Genomic DNA, 22,288 nt, shown 5'->3' on the forward strand with positions numbered 1-22,288 from the left:
AGTCTTTGGCAAAAACACAGGCCCAGGGAATCTGATTGGAAGGGACCCAGGGCACATCAAGTTAGGCTGCATCAAATGTCAGGCAAAAAGTGGGGGGTAACCATGCAAAAAGGGGCACTTTCCTACACCATTTTATCCTGACACCCCCTAATTACCTGTAAATGCTGTTTCTTGTTTCTTTCTGTTTCCTCCATTGTAGCTGTAGTCCTTATGCTGGCCTACAAAGTTTCCTTCCTTCTCTTTTCATCATGGGTGTCATTTGTAGTTCCAGGCCCTAGAACATGCATCACTGTGAGCTATAAGACAGCAGAGCACTCATTACCTGTTTTTATGCTTCTGTGTTAGTATTTTTAAAAAACACATGATACCAAAATGTATAAAGTTCTGTCTTCCACTTCTTTTAATTTTCCTTAAAAAAAAAATAGGATTGCATGAGGTGTGATTCCCGTTGCGGAGGTAAGGATGGGTCACCTGTGACTCTATAGCAGTCACTCCAGCAGTAGTCTTTTGCTACAGAAAATATGTGTTCTGTCAGTGAATACAATTCCCTCTGCAGTTTTATTTTTGGGAACTGTTTTTATTTTCATTTTCTTTAGATTTGATTTGACTTATTGCCGTCAATACAACCGAAGGTACATTCGTATGGTAACTCTTCCTACTCCTCTCCCACTCGTTCCCAACATGTCCCGGGAGTGGTCCAAGCTCTTTATATATTCTTAGGGACTGTGCTATGTTGCCTAGCTATTGTGAGTCTTGTGTGGTGGGTTGTCATACGTGCCCCAGCCTACATCATTTTTAGGCCTTAATATCTCAGCCACTGCTGCCAAATCTTCCAGAACTCCTTGGGGCACCCTCTGGCCGTGCATGTTGTTTTTTTGGCCCCCATGTAAAGTTCCATATTGCCCCGCCATTCTGCCATGGTACATAAGTCTGCCCTTCCCCAGTACTTAGCAATGTCACGTTTTGCCACTATGAGGCCTAAATTACTCAATAGGAGTTTATATCTGGGGAGGTTAATGTCAGTGGGTATACCCAAGAGGATATATTTAGGATCCATTGGGATCTGGGTTTCTAGTATGTTATTTAGTTCTTGTGTTATTCGTGGCCAAAATCTGTTTATTATTGGCCACTCCCACAGGGTATGCACGAAGGAGCCACAGTCTTTTTTGCAGCGTAGACAATCTGGTGTCTCTGTCCTGCCCATTGTATGGAGTCCCACTCTATCGTAGTAGACCCTGTGAAGGACCTTGAATTGTATCAGTCGTAGCCTGAGCTTTATCGCGATCTCCCTTGGGTGCATCAATGCAGCTTCCCAGTCAATATCTTCCAGGTTGCCTGTAGTTTCCTCCCACCTACTTCTGAAGGCTAGCAGTCTATCAGGTATACTATTTATCAACGTTTTATATGTCCAGGAAACCGCCTTTGAGGGTATTACTCCCTGCAATAGTCGCCCTCCCAGTGGTGCATACTCAGGGATGTCTGTGAGTTCAGGTGTTTGTGTTCTCCAAACATGCTGGAGTTGTTTGTATTTGTATCGCTGTGTGTTTGACAGACTGTACTCTGCTTGGAGGTCTGCAAAAGTAATTAAGTCCCCTTTCCTTATTATTTCCTCTAGTGTCGGGATCCCTACTGTGTCCCAGTTTCTAAAACCCTTCAGTTTCGCCAGCTCAGGAAGCCGTTTACCTTCCCATAGCGGTGTAGACTAGGTTAGTTTTTTGTCCCAATTCATTTGTCTTTCCGCCCCTCTCCAGGCTTCGATCGCCCTCTGTGTTGCTGGGAGCAAGCCTCTCACCCCGCTCCCCCATATATATAGTGTAGATGGGAATGTTTCTGGAATTGGAGCCTTTCCAAGGCATATGTTGGGTGGTCTCACGGAGCATGCTCCATTCGTTAACAGCTATTGAGTGTGCGGCCAGATAGTTGGCTTGAATATCCGGCAGAACTATGCCTCTGTTATACTGACTGCACTGTAACGTTTGTAGTGCTACTCTTGGGTGTCCCCATCCCATAAGAATGTGCGTAGCTCATCATTTATTGTCTTGAATACCGTTTCTGGAATCTTACAGTATGTGTTCTGGAGTATATATAATAGTTTGGGAAGCGTGATCATCTTGTACATGGCCGCCTTCCCCAGTAGCATCAGAGGGAGGCGTCTCCACCTGACCACATTATCTCGATATTCAGCCAGGACACGCTTAATGTTGTCGGTGAGACAGTCTGCTGTGTTTGTGGAAATGTGTAGACCTAGGTATTTAAAGCATTCTTCGTTAATATGCAAGCACTCTGGAATGACGCGCAAATCTACGGGGCCTCCCACTGGATAAAGGCTAGATTTCCCCCAATTGATGTTGTATCATACAGGTTTACCATAGTCTTTTACTAGCTGGAACGTCAGTGGGAGTGTTGTTGTGTCTGGGCTGGTGACATAAAGTAGAATGTCATCCGCATATAGGGACATTCTTTTGTCTCTTAGTGGCCTTCTTCATCCTGGAAACCCTTTAAGCCTAGATGGGTTCTGATCTGGCATGCCAGTGGCTCCAGGACCAGCACGAATAGCAGGGGTAACAGGGGGCAGCCCTGTCTGGTCCCCCGTTGGATTGGGAAGTCTGCTGATTTGCTCCCATTGACTCGGACTTGTGCTCTAGGGTTCGTATACAAGAGCTCCACCCATGTCCTGAACTCAGGTCCACATCCCAACTTTACCAGGACCTGCCTCATAAATGGCCAGTGGACTGTGTCAAAGGCCTTTTCTGCATCCAGGGATAAGCGCATCTGCAAGGTAAGCCTCTCTATGAGGGTGTCTAGCCAATTGGCAAGTCTACATAGGTTGAGACGTGTGGCCAGTCCAGGCATAAAGCCCAACTGGTCTTGGTGAACCAGTGAGGTAATTACTGATAGAAGCCTTGCCGCTAGGATAGAGGCTAAAATCTTGGTTTTGATGTTTAATAAGGAGATAAGATGGTAGGAACCGTATTTTTCTGGGGATTTACCTGCTTTCGGTAGAACTACCACTGTGGCCTGGCGAAGATCTAGCGGCAGCGCCCATTCCTCCCGTGCCGCCAAGAACATACTTAATAAGTGGGGGGCTAATACTTTCAAATTCTGTTTTAAATATTCAGTTGGCAGCTCGTTTGGCCCTGGTGTTTTTCCCGACTTTTGCCTGGCTATGGCTTTTTGTACTTTGTTTAGGGTGAGTGCTATCTCTAAGGCCTCTCTGTCCTCCTACCGAAGAGTGGGCATGTCCTCTACTAGTGGTCTAGCCCCGTAGAGGTCCGCATAGTAGCGTGTGAAGGCTCCTGCTATGGTGTGCGCAGTCGTGTGTCTCCGTCTTGTATTTGGTTCACCCAGCTTGCCTCCCTTTCCTTCCGACTCATCCAAGCCAGAAGTAGTCGCGCTCTATCCCCTGCATCGTAAAGCTTATGGTGTGTGGCCTGTATTTCAGTTTGTAGCACTCGATCCGCTAGTGCTCGAAGCTCCCCCACATCTGACTGCTAGTTCTCGTGATAGGGCCGTTTCAGTATCAGAGGTGATGTTTCTCTCTAGGTCCAAGAGTTTATGCTCTAAGGTTTCTATCAGCTGTTAGTCCTCTCTACGTTTGCGTGCTATAACATCTTGTATCCAGCCTTTAATTATTGATTTGTAAGCCTCTCATTGGGGAGCAGCCGAGGACACATAGCCCTCGTTTGCTTGGAAGAACAATGTGGTCTCTGCTCTTTTTGCTCCTGCTCCTGCCTTGTCGTGGAGCTCCCAGGCATTCAATCTCCAGTCCGGGCTTTGCCTGGGCCTCCCTCCCTGCACTGTCAGCCATAACGGCGAGTGATCTGAGATGCCCCGTGCCAGGTATTCTATCTTTTTGATCGACTTGATTTTACCTGCTGGGGCAAGAAAGTAGTCCAATATAGTGAAGACTCTGTGTGCCCCTGAGAAGAAAGAGTAGGTGCGATCTAATGGGTGGTGATGACGCCAAAGGTCGGTCAACCCCAGTGACCTCACAAAGTCTGCCAATGGTGTAGGGACTTGGGTTCCAGCTGCCATCTGTGTACGATCTAGATGTGGTTCTACAATGTCATTGAAGTTGCCTCTGATGAAGTGTGTAGAGGAGCCTGAGTCAAGTAATATCTTGGCTAACACTTCCATAGTGCAGCGTTGTAGTCGTGGCGGGGCTTAAACGCTGACTAGTGTGAACTCGCGCCATTTCCATGTCCCTTGAATGGCGACATAGGTCCTGTTGGGATCGGTCCAGAAAGGGGAAAGTTTTCCTAATTAATATGGCAATTCCTCGTGCCCCTGGGGAGAACCCCACGTGAGCCTGAATGGTGTAGAGACCTCGGCCAGTAAAGGCACAGTGGGTACCCCGCAGGTGGGTTTCTTGCAAAAAACGACATTGTTTTTTAGTCTTTTAATATAGCTATTAACTAAGCCCCTCTTTAGTTTGCTGCCTAGCCCATTGACGTTCCACGTCAATGCAGTGTAGGTTTCGTCACCTATTGTATGTTTTTCTCGTGATTGACATGTTGGGTGTTGGCGAGTATATCTACTGATCTGACCCTGTCTGTTGATTCTAAGGTGCCTGATGTTGATCACATTAAAGTTAGTATTAACTTCCGAACTGTGAAGTATCTTACCCCCTACCCGCCTCCCCCACCCCACTTCCTCCCACTCCTTCCGCCCATTCTCTGATCAGTCAACATGACAACTCGGCTTGAGTACAGTTTGAGAGATCTGTAGTCCCACCCTTTCCTTCTAACTCCTTAACATTAAAACCACAACAGTAAAGCATATAGGCTTTTCAAAATAGTGTTCTGCTCAGGCATCTCCTGAACCCGATAGTGTCTGGGGGAGGGCTCCTGTGACCGTTTAGCAATGTGTCTGCTTATGGCCCGTGCCCATATCTCAGCCTTCCTTGCCACCTTAGTCTTGCTGCTGTTGCCTGTACTCTGCAACTTGTGTCCCAGCAGCTAAGTTCGCCATATAAGCAATGTTCTTAAATAGCGGGTGATCGCTGTAGGAGTCTAGTAGGGATTCTTTGTCTGATGATCAGTGTGAGTGCTATCCCCTTGCTTGGAATATCTACTTCTAGCTTGCGCTTGTTTCGAGTCTCCATTAGAAGTCCCCCATCTCCGCCTGAGCGGCCAGCCAAAGTTCCCATTTGTTTCTAGTGTCCTTGTTTCAGTCGCCTCTTCTTTTTTTATTCTCTGTGGCCTGAGTTCCCATCTTGGTGTCACCTCCTTGTCCTGTGGCTCACTGCTTTTTGCGGTCTGTTGCAGCCTAGGGTGCTCTTTGATCCAGACCCAGGTTTCCTCAAGGTTTTGAAAGAACTGTTGTACCTTGGAAGATAACCTTTAGTTTGGCTGGAAAGAGGAGCATGTATTGCACTTGCATGGCCCTCAACTTGACCTTCACAGAGTCGAATGTAGGTCTCATTTTCTGTACCTCTCTGAAGTAATTGGGAAGATCATGATCTTTTTTGCGTTGGTCAACTTATGTTCCCCTATACACTGTGACTCTCTTAGTATAGTGTCACGATCCATATAGTTTAGGAATTTTGATATTAGTAGGCGCGGGGAGGGGGCTTCTGACTGTGGTTTTGCGCTTGCTTCCTGTGGGCCCGCTCAATGATAAAGCAGGGTGAAAATATTGCCGTAGGGAGAGAATCTTGCAGCCATGTCAGTATAAATGTCACTGGACCCAAGCACTCCTGTCCCTCCGGCGCCCCAATGAAGCGAAGGTTGTTTCTCCTGGCTCAATTTTCTGCATAGTCTACCTTCCATGTGATCTCCCTCATGTTCGCCTTCAATGCTCTAACGTCGTAGTCTAACGTATTTGTCCGATCTTCCACCTTGCAGACTCAAGTTTCTGTTTGGGTCACCCTTTCTGCAATGTTGCGCATGTCCTGACGCTGGAGGGAGACCACTGACCTTATCTCGGCCCTTTTGCACTCAATGGCGTCTCTAGATGCATAAATCGCCTGGAGAGTAGCTGAGTTATCCGTGGGGTCTAACGGGTCTCCTTCCTTGTCAGCCCGTGGTGGGAGTACTATGGTGTATTTATCATTCTTTCCCTGTTTCTGAGGCTTGGGGTCTTTGTCCTTCACCATTATTGTCTCAAATGGGGGGGTCGGCCTCTTCTCAGATTTTCAGGTAGCCCTGCGCCCTTACCAAGGATTTTGAGAAGAAGCGCCATATGGTCGGTATCGAGCGGTGTAAAAAAGGGGTGTGGGCACTGTATTCTCCTGTTGCTCTCTTGCCACTTAGCCCCGCGGTCATGAGTGGGGCTGGATGCTCTCTCAGCGCGAGTACAGCTATGTTCTTTGGCGCCCGTGCCCATGCCAGAGACTGGCAGTGCCTGCACCACAGGAGGCAGGAAGCTGTCTCTCCATGTTAGACGGAGGGTGAGGTGGCCTGGCCTGTCCCTTGCTTGTCCCTTGGGTTCCAAATGGGGCTGGATGTTTGCTCAGCACGGGTACAGCAATGCTCGTCGGTGCCTGTGCCCATGCCAGAAACTGGCGGCGTCCGCACCACAGGAGGCAGGAAGCCGTCTCCCTAGGCCAGACATAGGGTGAGGTAGTCTGGCTTGTCCCTTGCTTGTCCCCGAGGGTGCCTAAAAGGGCTGGATTCTCGCTCAGCCTGGGTACAGCTATGCTCTTCGGCACCTGTGCCCACACCAGACACTGGCGGCGCCCGCACCACAGGAGGCAGGAAGCCATCTCTCCATGCCAGACTGAGGGGGTGGGGTGAGGTGGTGTGTCCCTCGCCTGTCCCCGGGGAAGCTTCCTTGTGCAACTGCAGTTCCAATCGCTGCTCGCAGTGACAGGGTTATGTCCCGCTCAATAACCTCCCCTCAGTGACAGCACGGGCCCTCTCAGTGCTCCCTGATTGCGAATGGGAGGCTCCACTCTGTGTCCGCTCCGCTTCATATGCACGTCGCCTCCTCCGCAGCAGACCTCTGCTTCTGCCTGCACACCGAGCGGGCCCCAAGGGTTATGGTTTCTCAGGTTACGTTGGGGCCTGATTCTCTCGGCTTCGGGGATTATCCTCAGGCCGCAGCCCGACTATCAGTGGCGCCCATCGGCTCTGGTCAAAGCGTCTCGTTTTTGTCTTTCCTTTAGCGGCCCCCCTCATCTGTGTCCAGGTCAGGCCTGGTTTCACCACGGGTACTGGGTCCAGATACTGTCTCCCACTTGCCTCTCGTCCTCCTGTTTGTGACATTTCGTGCCGGTCTTTGGCGTGGGGGTGCTTCTCCGCAAAGCCAATTCACACGTGCTCCGTCTGATGCGAGATTGCCGCCTGGCTCGGGGTTGCAGCCGCCGCCGGCCACTAGGCTCAGTCAGATCCAGTCCTGTTCTTCTTGTGCGTGGTTTCCTCCTCCTGCACTCAAGCCAGCCCTAAACCTTCGTGACTCCTAAGTCGAGATGTGGGGGTCGGCCCCTTGGCAATTGTCGCTGCCGTCACACAGCACCTCCCAGGCGTCCAGCTTCTTCCACAGTGTGCCGAGAGGTGACTCCAAGCCCTAGTATCAATTCTAGGCGTAGATGCGCAGTTTTTGGCTATTGTGCCTCTACCGCCATCTTGGGCGGCTGTGGCTCACCTCCGACTCTTCTCGGATTTCCTCCTATCCCATTGCACTGAGCACTTCCTCGATTGTTTTAGGCTTGCGTCGGTGTTGACGGTGATAAATGGATCTACAGACTGGCATAAGTCTGTGGCTGGGAAGGCAGGATTATAGCAGGAAGGATATCGGGCTGCTGGAGCTCCGGCAGATGCGACTAGCAGGCCATGCTGCTGGACACGCCCCCCTCCCTCTGCAGTTTTATTTATCCTAGTGGAAGGCTGGCACCACAGAAATCTAATCAGATGTTGTTAACATCTCCAGGGAAGGCACGTACGTCCTATGGGTTTGCATTAGCATTTCAGAACACTAACACCCTGGTAAATGAATGGTACCAACTCACCCAACCCCTTTTACATCCCTTTTACTGGCCTTCCGATCATGTTGAGAGCCATTTTCAATGTTTCTCTCAAGAACACTGTTTAGTTTATGTTGGAATTTTTCATTTAAAGGACTTGTAAATATCCCTGCGGATTCAAGACTTTTAGCAAATGGAACGAAGTAATGGTTCTCTAGGGGATTTTCATATATAGTCATAAGCACTTGAATAGACTAGCACTTGACCCCGGAGCACTTCTTTACATATATCTTCTTAAGTGGATATTTTTCTGCTTTATTCAGGAAGGACTGCAAAGACACTTAAGAGACAGAAAGACAATAATGCTGCCTAAATACATAGGCTACACTGGCCGCATCTTCATCTAGAGTTGAAAAAAGGGAGCCAGTATAGAACATTTTGTGTAGTTTTTTGTAGTAGTAAAGACAAAGAATAATCGCCTTTACAAAACCCCTTTTTTCATGATAGAGATAAAAGGAAAGCCCCATAGGCTGCCATTATATGAATTTAAAACTAGAAGCAGTGACTTTAATATTCCAGTATCCCATCATGCACAGCCAGTGGCAGTGACTCATCCCTGGTGGAATAGAGAAGGTATTCATAACATAGAGCATGTATTCACTTCTCATCGTCCTCAAAAAGAACTGACGTTACTGCCACTGATGAAGTGCTCCGGGGTCCCCGCACGTGGGTGGGACTTTTCAAGTGCTAGTCTATTCAAGTACTTATGACTTATCATGGAAATACCCCTACGATAGAATAGGAGTTACAGGTAAGAGGCCGCTCCTTAATACTGACTCCTGACCACAGTATGTGGTGTATAGAAGCTTGGCTTCTGTAAGTCAGTGCTAAAGATGTTCAGTGTCCTTGCACTTGATCCATAGCTCTTATGTGCACCTTCAGGAATTGCTTACACTGCAGTAAGTAGGCCCTTTGGCTCTGTAGCCATGTTGGTGACCAGAAGCCTATCCTGTGCAGGACTTATGGCTCAGTTAGCATTGGTGTTAGCACAGATCAAGCCTTATCTAACACTTTTACTGTTTCATCTGTCAGCATGATGAATGTTACGCCATGCATCCACTGCTATGCAGCAACAGTGATGCAGGCTTCTAGAATTGCATTTTTTTTTAAATGTACACCTGCCTATAGTCAGTGACAGTTAGCATTACATTATTCCAGTGATTTTTAAATAAGGCAAGGTCACTTTATTTTTTCTTGTGCGGCTACTGGGCATACAGTCACGGGTGACCATATGTCTTCCTTTGTACCTTGCAAAAGCCTACATTTGCCTGCACCATAGTAAATACCTGCTGATCCACAGTTTTAAAAACATGAGATAATTCTATTATCTCATGTTATAATATATAATATATATAATATAGGCCAGTCATTTTGCCAAACAAGATGTTTCCACAAAGGCTGGAGAATAGCCCATTAACAACCTAGTTAGATGCAGGAAATACAGACCTGGATGAAATTTTGTAGTGCTCTAGTAAAACTAACCAGAAGATAAATGTAGGAAATCTCTGTCTTGCGTGAGACCCTGGAATAATAGTAAATCTTTTTTTTTAATCATGCTTTCCAATCAAATGATTAGAAAAGATGCCCAAGAAGGCATCATTTACTTCTTTTTGTTTTACCAATTACCCTAACTACAAATTAAATTGTACATTTGATTCATCCCCATCTGAATTCTCTCCTTCTGATGATCTGGTGGCTATTGGTAAGCTTCCAAGTAGAGCTGCACAGAAATAATTCAGTCTACAGACTACCAAAGTAAGAACATCACTCATCTTTGAGGACCATTCGGCTGGAATCTCTATCTTGTTCTATTGTGCACTTGGTGCTTGACTCCTGGAGGTTGATAGATGCTTTTACAAACCCTTTTTCTGTTTGGGCTACCATACAAAGTCTAGAGAAGGAATTCAGATTGGACTATGATTCTAGGTTCCTGAAGGTGATATTGCTGGCAGATTACCTGGATGTGGCTGCTGTGAAGTTGTTTAATGCAGCCGGCTTTTCCTCCTTTAATCCACGTGAGAATGGAAGTAGAAGATGGGATCCTTTGGGGAAAAAAAGTTTATTAGATATCCTCTGGTATTGTTAAAGTGGCCAGGAGTGCTGCCTTTTTGAGTCATTATGTTTGATCATGTTGGGACTCAATGAATCAATTTCTGGAGCTTCTTCCAAAAGAAAGAATGGGAAATTGTCTAAAGACAGTTATTGACGGAATGATAACATCTAATAACCTGATTGATGTAGTAAAGCATACTGCTAACCTGGTTGTGGCTACCATGTTTCTTGGAGTTTAACTAAGATATCTTTCAGGATCAGACTAACCTCTTTGACACCTCATGTGCAGCAGAAAAAACTGGAATTGCACTTTAGTGGGCCATCATTTTTTTTAGATAATAGGTGAATGAGGAAATCAAGAAACTGAAAACTGAAGCGAAGCCCTTGCTGTCTGTGCGTCTAGAAAAAAGTTCCCATTAGTATAAATTAAATCTTTTAGCAAGGGGAAATATCATTCTCCCATATCATACCATACTGAACAAAAACTTCAGAAAAAGAAACAAAAACAGAGGCAAGTCTTCATGAAGATGAGGCAGAGAGCTGAAGTCGTTTGCTGCCACAGCGAAAGCACCTGCAAAACAGATCCACATCTTGTTGGGAGGGAGTATTCGCAACCATTTTCATGCATGTCAGGAATTTACACAGGATATGTGTTAGAAATGATCAACTTTTGCATTGTGTTCCTCCAGATTGTTGCCTTCTGTAGCTGTACCTGTTTTGTTGTCAAAAGGACTCTGGGCACTTTACCCCTGCCAACGAGTTATAAAGTGTGTGAGCTGTTTCCTTGAAGCATGGCGAAATTGACTTCCACCAGATTGGCACATTAAATTTACTTATAAGTCCCTAGTACATGGTACTACCTGTACCTGTGGCTTGTAAATTTGCTGTAAGTGGGCCGCAGCACCCATTATGCCATCCACCAAAGTAGCTCCCTTAAGCAGTGGTTCTTAAACTTTTGGCTTCTGTGGACCAACTTGTAACTATTATTGGAACCCGGGGACCCCGCCGAATCATTATTGGAATCTGGGACCCCCAATAAGCCATTATTGGAAGGTGGGGACCCTGGCTAGCATTTTCGATTATTTCAACCACAAAACAATACACAGAAACAAGCAACTCATTTTAGATGGAAGGTTGGAGCTTTCCTAAATATAATTGAGGCTGCTCATTGTCCATACTACATTTTGATTTATGTATTTGCACTGCTCTCACAAATGAATCTGAGGATACGAACTTATTTTAAAGCCTACAATTTCAAATTCCTTTGAATTTACAGAAAGTTTTAAAACATTTAATTTTACATTTCAATTCTTTATTTGTAAACACTTAATTAATGTGTTAATTGTATTTAATTTTTTAACTCAGCGGACCCCCAGGGGTCCCCAGACCACAGGTTAAGAACCACTGTCCTAAAGCTGGCCATTTTGACCTAGCAAAATACATCTTTTGCCAGGCTTAAACATATCTTTTTAAAATGTATAAGTCGTCCCTGAGGTCGGCCCTAAAGGGTCGTAAGCTAGGGTCCTTGATAGTTAGAAAACAGAGCATGTATATTTATTGTTTTACTTTTCCTGGCAGTGAAAGCCTTCCAAAATCATTTTTCAGTGTGGCAAGGCTGGCCTCCCATAGAATTATTACACTTAATAAGGGCTTATTTCAGTTTGGTAACAGCTAAGAAAAATTCTTCTTCCCCTCATTCTAATTGTAATATAAAATCTTCTGTAAGGTCTGCTTTTAAATTACTATTGGGGAAATGCTGCTTTTATAAAGTTGGCATTTTCCTTCCTAAGCCAAATGTGCTCTCCTGGCAGTGTCCAGGGACTCCTAACTGTTGATGGCTCCTCCACTGGAAAATGCGTTTTGAGGCGAAACAGTGGTCTCAGGACCTGAGTGTGAGTGGAGTGGTTCTTCCAGACAGGATGGCTGTAGAGAGACTTCAAAGAGTAACCTGGGATCAGACTTTAAAACAAGCCTGCCCTGTCACTGGCAGATGCAGCTCACACCTGGGCCTGCTGGCCCTTTGTTTCACTAGCCAGGCTAGAGCCAAACCCAGGGAAAAGGGAAGAACTGGCCAGAACCAAATTAGGGTTAGTAACAAAGGGGTCCCCCACCGACCAGCAGGGACTGGGCATAAAACTAGCATCCCTGGAACCTGAAGTCAGAACACTCTCGGACCCAAGAAGATTTGAAAAAAGAACTTCCCTGCTGTCTAAAGAAGGAAGACTGGACCTGCTTCCCTTGAGGCCCAGACCATGGAAGTGACTCCAAGGGTCAGTTGGCTGCCTTTTTGTTTTAGCTATAGGGACACAACACGTTTCCACTGGCCTTTCCTTCTTTCCAGCTGGCCAGATTCAACTGGGCCTGATCTGGTCTTCTCTCTGGCCGTAGGAGGATGAGTGCTGACATCCATCAGCACCATCCTCACTGTACTTGACCCTTGGGTGGAGTTAGAGTGTACTTCTTTCATCTAACGCTCTGGGGATGATTTGTGCGCCATACAAATGAGTTTAAAGTTTAAAGTTTAACTGCAGGTTTCACAGGATCTGATGCAGATCCCCGCAGCTCCTAACCACAGACTTTCCCGAGCCAATGCTAAGCGATTCAGAGCCACGCAGCTCCTGACTGGGAACATCACTGGAACCAGAGCGACACAAAGTGATGCAGAACTGCACTACACAGCTCCTTACCGAAGGCTCCATTGGATTCACCGTTGAGTGACGCAGAGCCCCGATACTGAAATCCCCACTGAATCTGACACAGTGGGTGGTAGAACACCACAGAACTGCGCCATACCATCTTTACATTAAAGTCAGAAGGTAAAACATCCAGCGGGACAAATCTGGTCCTATTTCCCGCCCATGCTCCATCGCAGTCAGCCTGAATTATTTTACTTTGTGCCGGATCAGTTTGACCAGATACCCGCAGTTGGCATTTCAAAGATTTGGCATTATTTTTACCTAAAACATTTCAAAACTCATAACTCCAGTTCTACTGATTGGATTCTTGACGTTTTGGTTTCATTTTATTATTAACGTTTATTTTTTAGATCGGTTTGGGAATTTTCTTGCGTTGTTTTCACATTATTACTGTTTGAGTATTGCTTAAATATTTTACACATTCGCTCTAAAACTAAGCTTTCTCTTGTTTCAGACCTCAACAGAATTTACAGTTGACCTATACTTAATGCTAGGTCGTTATCTTAATGTAAAGAAATCTTCATTGGTTACAACACAACACATTCCATACTTAGTTCTGGTCCTAGATATGAAAAAAGTGTCTGTTTCTGATAAAACATTTCCTCCCATATGTCAAAAATGGCTATAGGTCTGCATGAGTCAGCCCTCCAGTTTACTGTAGTTACAACTTCGGAGTCCAACAACTGAGCCGTTGCGGCATTTACCCATCACATATATATTCCCCCCCTTCAAAAGATGCTGACTGACGACCACCACAAGAATGCTCCCAGTGCTCATTTAAACCAGACACGAGCACAAACATGCGCTCGTGTCGACTTCAAATAACAGGGAAAAGAAATACATGAGCACACGAAGGAGAAAAGAAAAACATCCATGCTTGTGTATGTAACACATTGCCTAGTGCACCTCTCTAGTCTGGAATGTGAGGTTACTTATGAGACCTTTAGAGGAATGTTTGGAGTAACTCAGGTTCTAGAAGTCAAGATCTTGGGACCAGTACATCTTCCAGTGCACTGTCTTCAGCCCCTAAGGTGATGGTGCAAGAAGTAAAACTTCCTTGCTTTTTTATCACAGACAGTAATAACAGAGTCTTTCTGGACAGCTGGTTTGCTCGTATGACCAGTCTGACCTGTCTGGGCTGTGGTCCCCAGTGGAAAAGGGATTCAACATCTGTGTGTTAGAGTTGAGGGCAGTTTACCTAGATCTGAAGGCTTTCTTACCAGTGACCAAAGTGAATCCTGTTCTGCTTCATTTGAATAAAATATTCTCTTTGTTCAAAGTGTTCGCCTATGAAGCTCAGACTGTTTGGCACTGGATGCGGGTGAGGGGCATTTAGCTAATGGTTAAAAATCTTCTGGCTCTACAAAACACAAAAACGGACAAGCTGAATCAGGATGGCTGACATCTCTTCATGGGTGCTTCTGGAAATATACTTGTTGGCAAACAGGAAACTCAAAACGCCCCACCTACGTCTATGGGGTTCCAGAACCTTAGTCCCTGTCGATATGTTGGTTGAATTATTTTTCTATACTTCTCCTCCAATTCAACTTCCAGGGCGTTCACCAAGTTCAGACTTATCAATACAGCCAGCAACCAGCAAACCAAACACAGATGATTTTCTTTACCCTAGAATGGCCCCACCAATGGTGTTATTCAGACCGTCTTCAGATTCTCTTCACCTGCACAGAAGCCTGCCAGTCAGGTTGGATCAGTTTTCTATGACGTTGAGCAGAATCATACATCTTAGCCTTCCATTGCTGAACTTGACAGCCTGACTCCTAAGGTCTTGGAGTGTGGACACTTGAAACTCTCTGATTTCAGTTTTCCCTACAATAGGTGAAATGCCCTTCAACTAGGTCTTTGTATGCATTCAAGTTGAAGAGGTTTTGCTTATGTTGTATCATCAAGGTGGTGATGCAAGAACATGCCAGGAAAAGACAGTACTACAGTCTCTTCTTTAGATAGCAAAATCTGGTTCTATTTTATCAGAGTGCATTTGGCTGCCATCACAGATACTGTAAGTGTCCCCATCGGCATGTTTTCAATATTACAGCAATTACGGATTTTCTGGATTGTCTAAGTAAAGTGTTTCCTTCAGGTACAAGAATTTCTCCTTCATGAGAATTGAATGTGGTACTCTCTAAATCAGATGGCCTGTCTTTTGATCCAATCACAAGGCTGATTTACAGCTCCTTTTGTGGGTGATTACTACGAAGTATTTAGGCCCAGATCTCTGTACTGGGGTGAATGTATGACATTGTTCTACATTCTATCCATCAACTGTTGTTTTTGTATTAGTACCCTGAGTGGGACGGGTATGCTCAGACGTGAGTCTCGTGCTCTCCATGCCACTGGAATCAAGCTTTCCTGACTGATGAGGCCTGAAAGCCCGAAACCGGTCCTAGGATGCTTGTTTCCAGTCCAGGGAGGACCTGGCTTGGCAGTTCAGGCTGGACTGTTCCCATGGGGCACAAGGTCAAGACTGATTTGCATATGGCCGGGTTCAAACTGTAATGGTATGGTGAGCAAAAAAAACGATGGATTTAGGCCCAGATCTCTGTACTGGGGTGAATGTATGACATTATTCTGCATTCTGTCCATCAACTGTTGTTTTTGCATACTATTACATCTACGATTCATAAAAGGGGGTGGTGATGAACAGAGTGTCTGAATTAAGCAAACCACTCTTACCCAGTCAAGAGATCAGGGCTTGATCCATCACCGTTATTTAGCTCAATGCATCACCCCAGTTCAGAACCTGGCTATATGCAAATTAGTCTGACCCAGTGCCTCATGGGAACAGGGCAGACCAAACTACCAAGCCAATTCTTCACCAGAAAGTAGACAAGCTTCCGGGGACCGGTTTCTGGCATTTCAGCCATCGTCGGCCCGGCTTGCTTGAATCCTGGTGGTGCAGTGAGCAAGGGACTCATGTCTAAGTATACCCTGCCACACTTGTGGTGGCCAAAAACGATTCATAAAAGGGGGTGGTGATGAACAGAGTGTCTGAATTAAGCAGAGCACTCTTACCCAGACAAGAGATCAGGGCTTGATCCATCACCGTTATTTAGCTCACTGCATCACCCCAGTTCAGAACCTGGCTATATGCAAATTAGTCTGACCCAGTGCCTCATGGGAACAGGGCAGACCAAACTACCAAGCCAATTGTTCACCGGAAAGGAGACAAGCTTCCGGGGACCTTTTCTGGACCCCCTTTTCTGAATCGTTTTTGTCCACCATAAGCGTGGAAGGGTATACTCAGATGTGAGTCCCTTGCTCATTGCACCATCAGGATTCAAGCAAGCCGGGCCGAAGACGGCTGAAATGCCAGAAACCGGTCCCCGGAAGCTTGCTTCCTTCCCAGTATAAGAATTGGCTTGGTAGTTTGGTCTGCCCTGTTCCCATGATGCACTGGGCCAGGGTCAGACTAATTTGCATGTAGCCAGGTTCTGAGCTGGGATGGTGCAGTGAGCTAAAAAACGGTGATGGATCAAGCCCTGATCTATGGACTGGGTAAGAGTGGTCTGCTTAATTCAGACACTCTGTTCATCACCACCCCCTTTTCTGAATCGTTACTATTACATCTAGACATACATAATTCTGGTGCTGTTCGGGCAGGTTCTGCTTCCTCCAAACAGACCACAATCAGGTGGACAGTTTATTGCATTGTTACCTGTTAAAACCATACATCTTTGCCTGTTAGGCCTTTAGAACTTTCCCTATTCCTGATATTTGTACAGCTGCTGCTTTAAGACCAGTCCAAACCCTTTCTAAATATTATTTTCTGCACTCGAACTCCAGTAAGATACTTTGTTGGGTCAGGCTTCTGTGTGGGACTTTATTTGTCTAATAGAACATTCTGTGACATTTATCACATGTTTACGGTTGTTTCAGCTTGCTGCTCTGTTTAATGAATGCTAGTTCTTTGCCATTGGATTTCTCTTTGAGCTCATTGAATGTCACACCCCCACAGATTTGAATACCATATAGTTGCATCTTTCCTATGCTCTACAAAACAAACTACCCTTCAGGGCATAATGGGATAGTGCCAGCATTCTAAGTTCTTAAAGAATCGGGGATCTAGTTCTATTATTCACATGCTTTGTATTGTGACAGAAGTTCCTGTTTTTCGTTCACTCTAAAGAACACTGATTTAGGATGGTCTTTTCAACTATGTTTATGTATATTTTGGCGTATTGGTTAACAAATCCATATGTGCCTGCTTTGATTTGATAGAGAAAATATATATATTAATATATTTATATATATATGTGTGTGTATATATATACATATATATATATAATATTTTATATGTATATATATAATATTTTATATGTTGTGGTAACTAGAACATGCTTGGAGATAGCCTAACATATATGAATATCAGCGAGAATACCCCTGATGATGAACAAGGATTACAAGTAAATAACTGTTCATTCTTGATTAAAGACCACCTTATCTCACACAGGTTAATAAATAATATATATATATATGTTTAGGGGCTAAAAGCAAACCAAGATTGTGATATTTGAGAAAAATGTCTTCCAATGTATATCATTTGTTCTAATGAACACAATTAAATTTTTTCTTATTTAGTAAACTTAACGTCTTGCGTCACTTGCTAGATTGCTTGGTTTTCGTGTAATTGTTTGCTTATTGTGAAAACTAAGTTAATGCTTTTCTTTTTTAGGCACAACAGTATGTGTTTGTCCTGTTACCAGTACCAGATGACGAGAAGAGCTTTGTCACGTATGTGTCATGTGCTTTTGTTTTAAAGGTAATTGTCTATCCATGTGAAGAAAGACTTTTTGAATAAATCAGTTTGTATTGCATCATTGTTTCAAAGGAGTAAAAAAAAAGAAAGGAAAAATAAATAATTATTAGCATTATTACATTTAGTCAACCCATTATGAACTCGTCACAGACATTAATTGTAGAGATGGATCTAGGTCTTTGCTAGATATTTACTTGTATATTGGGCTCACACGTAGGCCAACAGCTTTCAACACGTACCACCATCAAGTAAGAACGTGTAGCTTGTCAAAAAGCGGAACATGAGTGTAAATAATGTTTTACATTTATGTTCCTTATCCAACATTCTCTACCCTGAAGAATTATTTAAGAAGGAGGGTTACCTAGTTAATTGCAGGGTTTCTAAGAACAACATCAACTGGTAGATGCAGACCAGGTAGCTCTTTTCATTGCAGAATCAAGTCATTTCTAGCCAGAAGTCTCTACTGTCATGCAGGAAGTAGTTGACGGATTACTGTTAGTCGCACATAGGAACTTTCCCTTGAGTGGCATCAACAGTAAAAAAAAAAAAAAGAGAAAAAAATCTGTATGTAAATTGGCTCTTAGAATATATGTCTGTCTCTTTCCCATGAGCATCCCTTAAAGTGGATGCTCAGTAAAAGATTATGGATTCACCTTTTTCTGAATCAGCCCTATCCCAGTCTCCCGCATTGATGATCAAATGCACCACTTGAAGTCAGAACCAAAAATTCTGCCAACAGCACTATTGAGTTTAAATAAGAAATTCTACTAATGTCACTCCTGGCCTCATGAGAGAGTGTGGGATGGGGGAAGTAATTCAATGATCATCACCTACAGATCATGTGTTCCGTTTCAACAGTTACAAGGTCCATGACTAAGATCGATAATAAGATTATGGCAGCTATAGCTGCTACGAAGGATGGAACTGCATGGCAGCTATAGCTGCTACGACGGATGGAACTGCTTTCCCGCAGGGCTTCCCATCTAAATATTCTTATCATTTATTTCCCGAACAAGTTCCTTAGCTTCAATTCCGTCAGTTTGGTGTTGGCTGATTCCCAACATGGACCGCAGACTTTCATTGATCATCACAGCACATGAGGGCATGGCTTCTGCACATGCTGGAGTGTCTGCGACAGTGTCTATTCTACAATAACGTAATTGGTGGTATAGTTTGTATAAACAAACTTGTAGTTATGTTCTTTCTTGTGACATTTGTCAACAAATCAAACCTTCTACTGTTTCACGCCCACCCCAGACACAGCTATGTATATCAAATCAGCCGTTCGGCTATATATATCTTGATCACTGCGGTCCATTGACTACTGATACTGCATATAAATATATTTGTGTTGCAGTTGATTCGTGCACTCTATTCCTCTGGGTTTGGCCACAACACAGTGCTGACTCTTGAAATGAAATTAGAGATTTGCGTGTCTTTTTTTTTTTTTTTTTTTTTTTTTGGTGTAAGAGGTTTATTTGCACTTGTCACATAAAAAAATACTTTACATGTGATTCGCCTACAACCATTACTGGCAGGCTGCAGTTGTGTGTGCCCGAATGGGCTCGCTTGATCATGTACACAGCCCATCAGCCGACATCCTGAGGACCGGCGGCGTCTTACAGTGTGATCACAGTACTAGTTTCCAGTGCTATATTCACTCGTAACCATGCCAGGGTTCTTACTTTTTTGGTAAAATTTTCTCCCAACTGTAACTGATTTCAACCGTCCTTTAAATTAACTCAGCAGTGTCTATCAGCAACGAAATTTCTGTGTCACAGCATCCTCCCTCCCGATCCATACCATGTTATTAGTGTTCAGCAGATTAACACCCTCCACACTTCGTTTCTAGTTGTTTTCATTTACCTCCCCTTCTGCCTCGTGCTCCAATAAATAGTCTCTGAGGTACTCCCAATAGTCCCTGGGCCTTGACCTAGCTGGTAGCTCCTCCTCATAGGTGGTCAGAGTATCGTGACAGTACGCCATATCTTCCAACCAGCTTTTAACCACCGGACCTCTTCTACTGTTCCAGTGTAGGGACACCCTCCTTTTGGCCAGTAACAGCGCTACTGCGCAGAACTTACGCTTCCTTGCTCTCAATTGTGGCTCAATACCTAAGAGGCAAAGTTTGGCATCACATAGTAGGGAAGTACCCAACATTTCATTCAGCGTTTGCACCACTTTTTCCCAGTAACCCGCCACCTTGCGACAGTGCCAAGCGAGGTGCATGAAGTCCGCCCCATCCTGTTTACACCTTGTGCACTTTGAGTCCTCCTTCAACCCATACCTGAATAATTTGTGAGGCGTATAGTACACCTGATGCAGATATTTGTAATGTATGATTCTTAAGTTTCCATTTGGCGTCAGCATGTTGGTTAGCATGCACGCAGATGCCCACTCTTCCTCAGTGAGGGGTGTCACTAGGCCCTCACTCCACCGGATCCTTGCTTTGTCAGTGCCTCCCCCTATCGCTCCCTGCAAGCTTGTGTATAATTTGGACACCAGGTGTGATGCCGTGGGCGTGGTGAGTAGGAGTTGCAGCGGCGCCAGTGGCGTCGGTTCCTCCGGGTGTGCTGGGTAATGCTCCTGAAGTGCCCTCTGTAGCCTATAATAGTTAAACCTGAATAGGAGGGACGGGTTACTTATGTATTGCATCGTGTCTAATGTTTGGAAGACCCCATTTTGATACAGGTCACCCATTTTATCTATGCCTGCCCACCTCATCAGATTCATGCCTGCCTGTTCGTGTGTAACCGAGATATGTGGGTGATGGGCCAGTGGAAGTGCCGGAGCGTATAGCGGCAGAGCGTTAGCCGCCTTACCCATCAGTCTCCAGGCCTCCGTGGTAGTGTCTACAGTGTTGATGTCTCGTTCATGCAGTCTGGGGCGTTTGTGTAGTAATATGTTTGCCAGTGGTATCGGGTCCGTGTCCCCTGCCTCCACCGCCACGTGTGTCAAGAAGGGAACTTCGTGGTGCCAGTAATGCTCGAATTGCGCCTGGGCGCACAAGTAGTACAGATAGAAGTCCGGTACCTTGAAGCCCCCCTTCGCATATGGGAGTGTCATAGTGTGCAACTCCATTCTCGCTTGCTTTCCGGCCCAGAGCAAACTAATCACCAAGGTGTTTATATTGCGGAACACTGCCGCCGGCGGCTTAATTGGGATGTTGTTGAATAAGTATAGGAACTTGGGCAGGAGCACCATTTTTACAATGGCGGCCCGGTCCGCTAGGGATAACGGGAGTTTATTCCATTGTTTTATTTTATCCTCCAAGGCCGCTATAACTCGCCCATAGTTAGTGCGTATGACTATTTCTGGGTCCCTGTGAAACCATACCCCTAAGTACTTCGTAGGGTCTTCCTGCCATTCGAGCGGGTAGTCTAGGGGTATAGGACGTGTGCTGTCTGTTAGTGCTATGATGAGTGATTTGTCCCAGTTGATTTGTAGGCCTGAGTGGCTCCCGAACTTGATGTACTCCCTCATCAGTGGATTTAGGTTTTGTGCTGGGTTCTTGACATAGAGCACCATGTCATCCGCATATAATGATATGTGTATGGGGCGTGATGGCATCTGTATGGCCGAGTAGTGATGGTGTTGTCTGATTTTACAGGCCAAAGGCTCCAGGACTAATGCAAAAAGCATCGGCGAGAGCGGGCAGCCCTGCCTAGTGCCTCTGCATATCTGAATAGGCTCTGAAATATGCCTATTTATTCGGATTCTTGCCGACAGTTTGGTATATAACATTGAGATCCACCCAAGGAACATCAGGGGGAACCCCATGCGCACCAGAATCGCCTGAATGAAGGACCATCCTATGGTGTTGAACGCCTTGGCAGCATCAAGTAACACTGCCACTGCTTTCGTGTCGGGGGACAAGTAGTGCGCCAGGGCAAACAGTGTGCGAGTGTTATGTGTGGTGGCTCTGTCGGGTATAAATCCAGATTGGTCCGGCCTGATTAAGAGGGGCATAAGTGGTTTTAGCCTGTCTGCAAGCAGACTGGCGATTATTTTTGTGTCTACATTTAGTAGGGACAGGGGGCGATACGCGTCGCATTTATCTTCTTTCTTACCGGGCTTTAAGAGCGCAATGAGTAAGGCTTCTCTCATGGATTCTGGCAGGGTTTGGGCCTCGTGTGCAGCGCCATATAGTCGCACCAAGTGGGGCGCGAGCAGATCTGCATATTCTTTGTAGAATTCTGTCACGTATCCATCTGGCCCCGGTGCTTTGTTGTTCGGCAATCGCTTGATAGTGTCAGTAACCTCCTCCACCGTGACAGGCCGCGCTAAGTAAGCTCTGTGGCCATCTGACAGCCACGCTAATTCCACATCTTCCATATAAGCGAGCAAGTCTTCCCGTGTGGGCGAGGGGCGTGCTGCATACAGGGCGCCGTAATGTGAATTCCATTGTAATCCCCTTAACGTCGGTCACCTTTTCCCCCGTGGCCCTACAGATGGCTGTTATGTTTTGAGGGGCCCTCCCCGAACAAATCTTGTCTGCTAGCGCCTTGCCTGGTCTGCCGCCCTCTCCATAGCGCCTGGCCGTTGCCCGTTTAGTGACATATTTGAGTTCGTCAGAGGCGAACTGTCTGTGTTCAGTCAGTAGGGTCTGTATGTCTCCGAGTACCTTAGTGTCCCCTGTGTGCGTGTATATTTGCTCCAGCTCCTGTATGGCCTCTTCGCGTGTGCGTAGTTGTTGTCGGATGTCCTTCAATATACCCGAGGACGTACTAATACATACCCCCCTGATTGTGGCCTTAAACGCTTCCCACAGAAGACACGGGTCGTCCGTTGTCGGGCCGT

The 22,288-nt window shown here is 45.5% G+C and overlaps 1 protein-coding gene across 2 annotated transcripts in view; it reads left to right on the top strand.

Annotated features, from left to right (window-relative positions):
* Nucleotides 1-22,288, top strand: part of TMEM67 (transmembrane protein 67) — a 1,133,211-nt gene that overhangs the window by 628,726 nt on the left and 482,197 nt on the right. For both annotated transcript variants that reach the window (XM_086965990.1, XM_086965991.1), the window contains exon 18: nucleotides 17,405-17,491. In XM_086965990.1, the coding sequence (XP_086822116.1) occupies nucleotides 17,405-17,491 (87 nt within the window). The remainder of the gene's footprint in view (nucleotides 1-17,404; nucleotides 17,492-22,288) is intronic.

The sequence above is a fragment of the Lissotriton vulgaris genome, chromosome 4_1 (assembly GCF_964263255.1).
Source record: "Lissotriton vulgaris chromosome 4_1, aLisVul1.2, whole genome shotgun sequence".
Classification (NCBI taxonomy): domain Eukaryota; kingdom Metazoa; phylum Chordata; class Amphibia; order Caudata; family Salamandridae; genus Lissotriton; species Lissotriton vulgaris.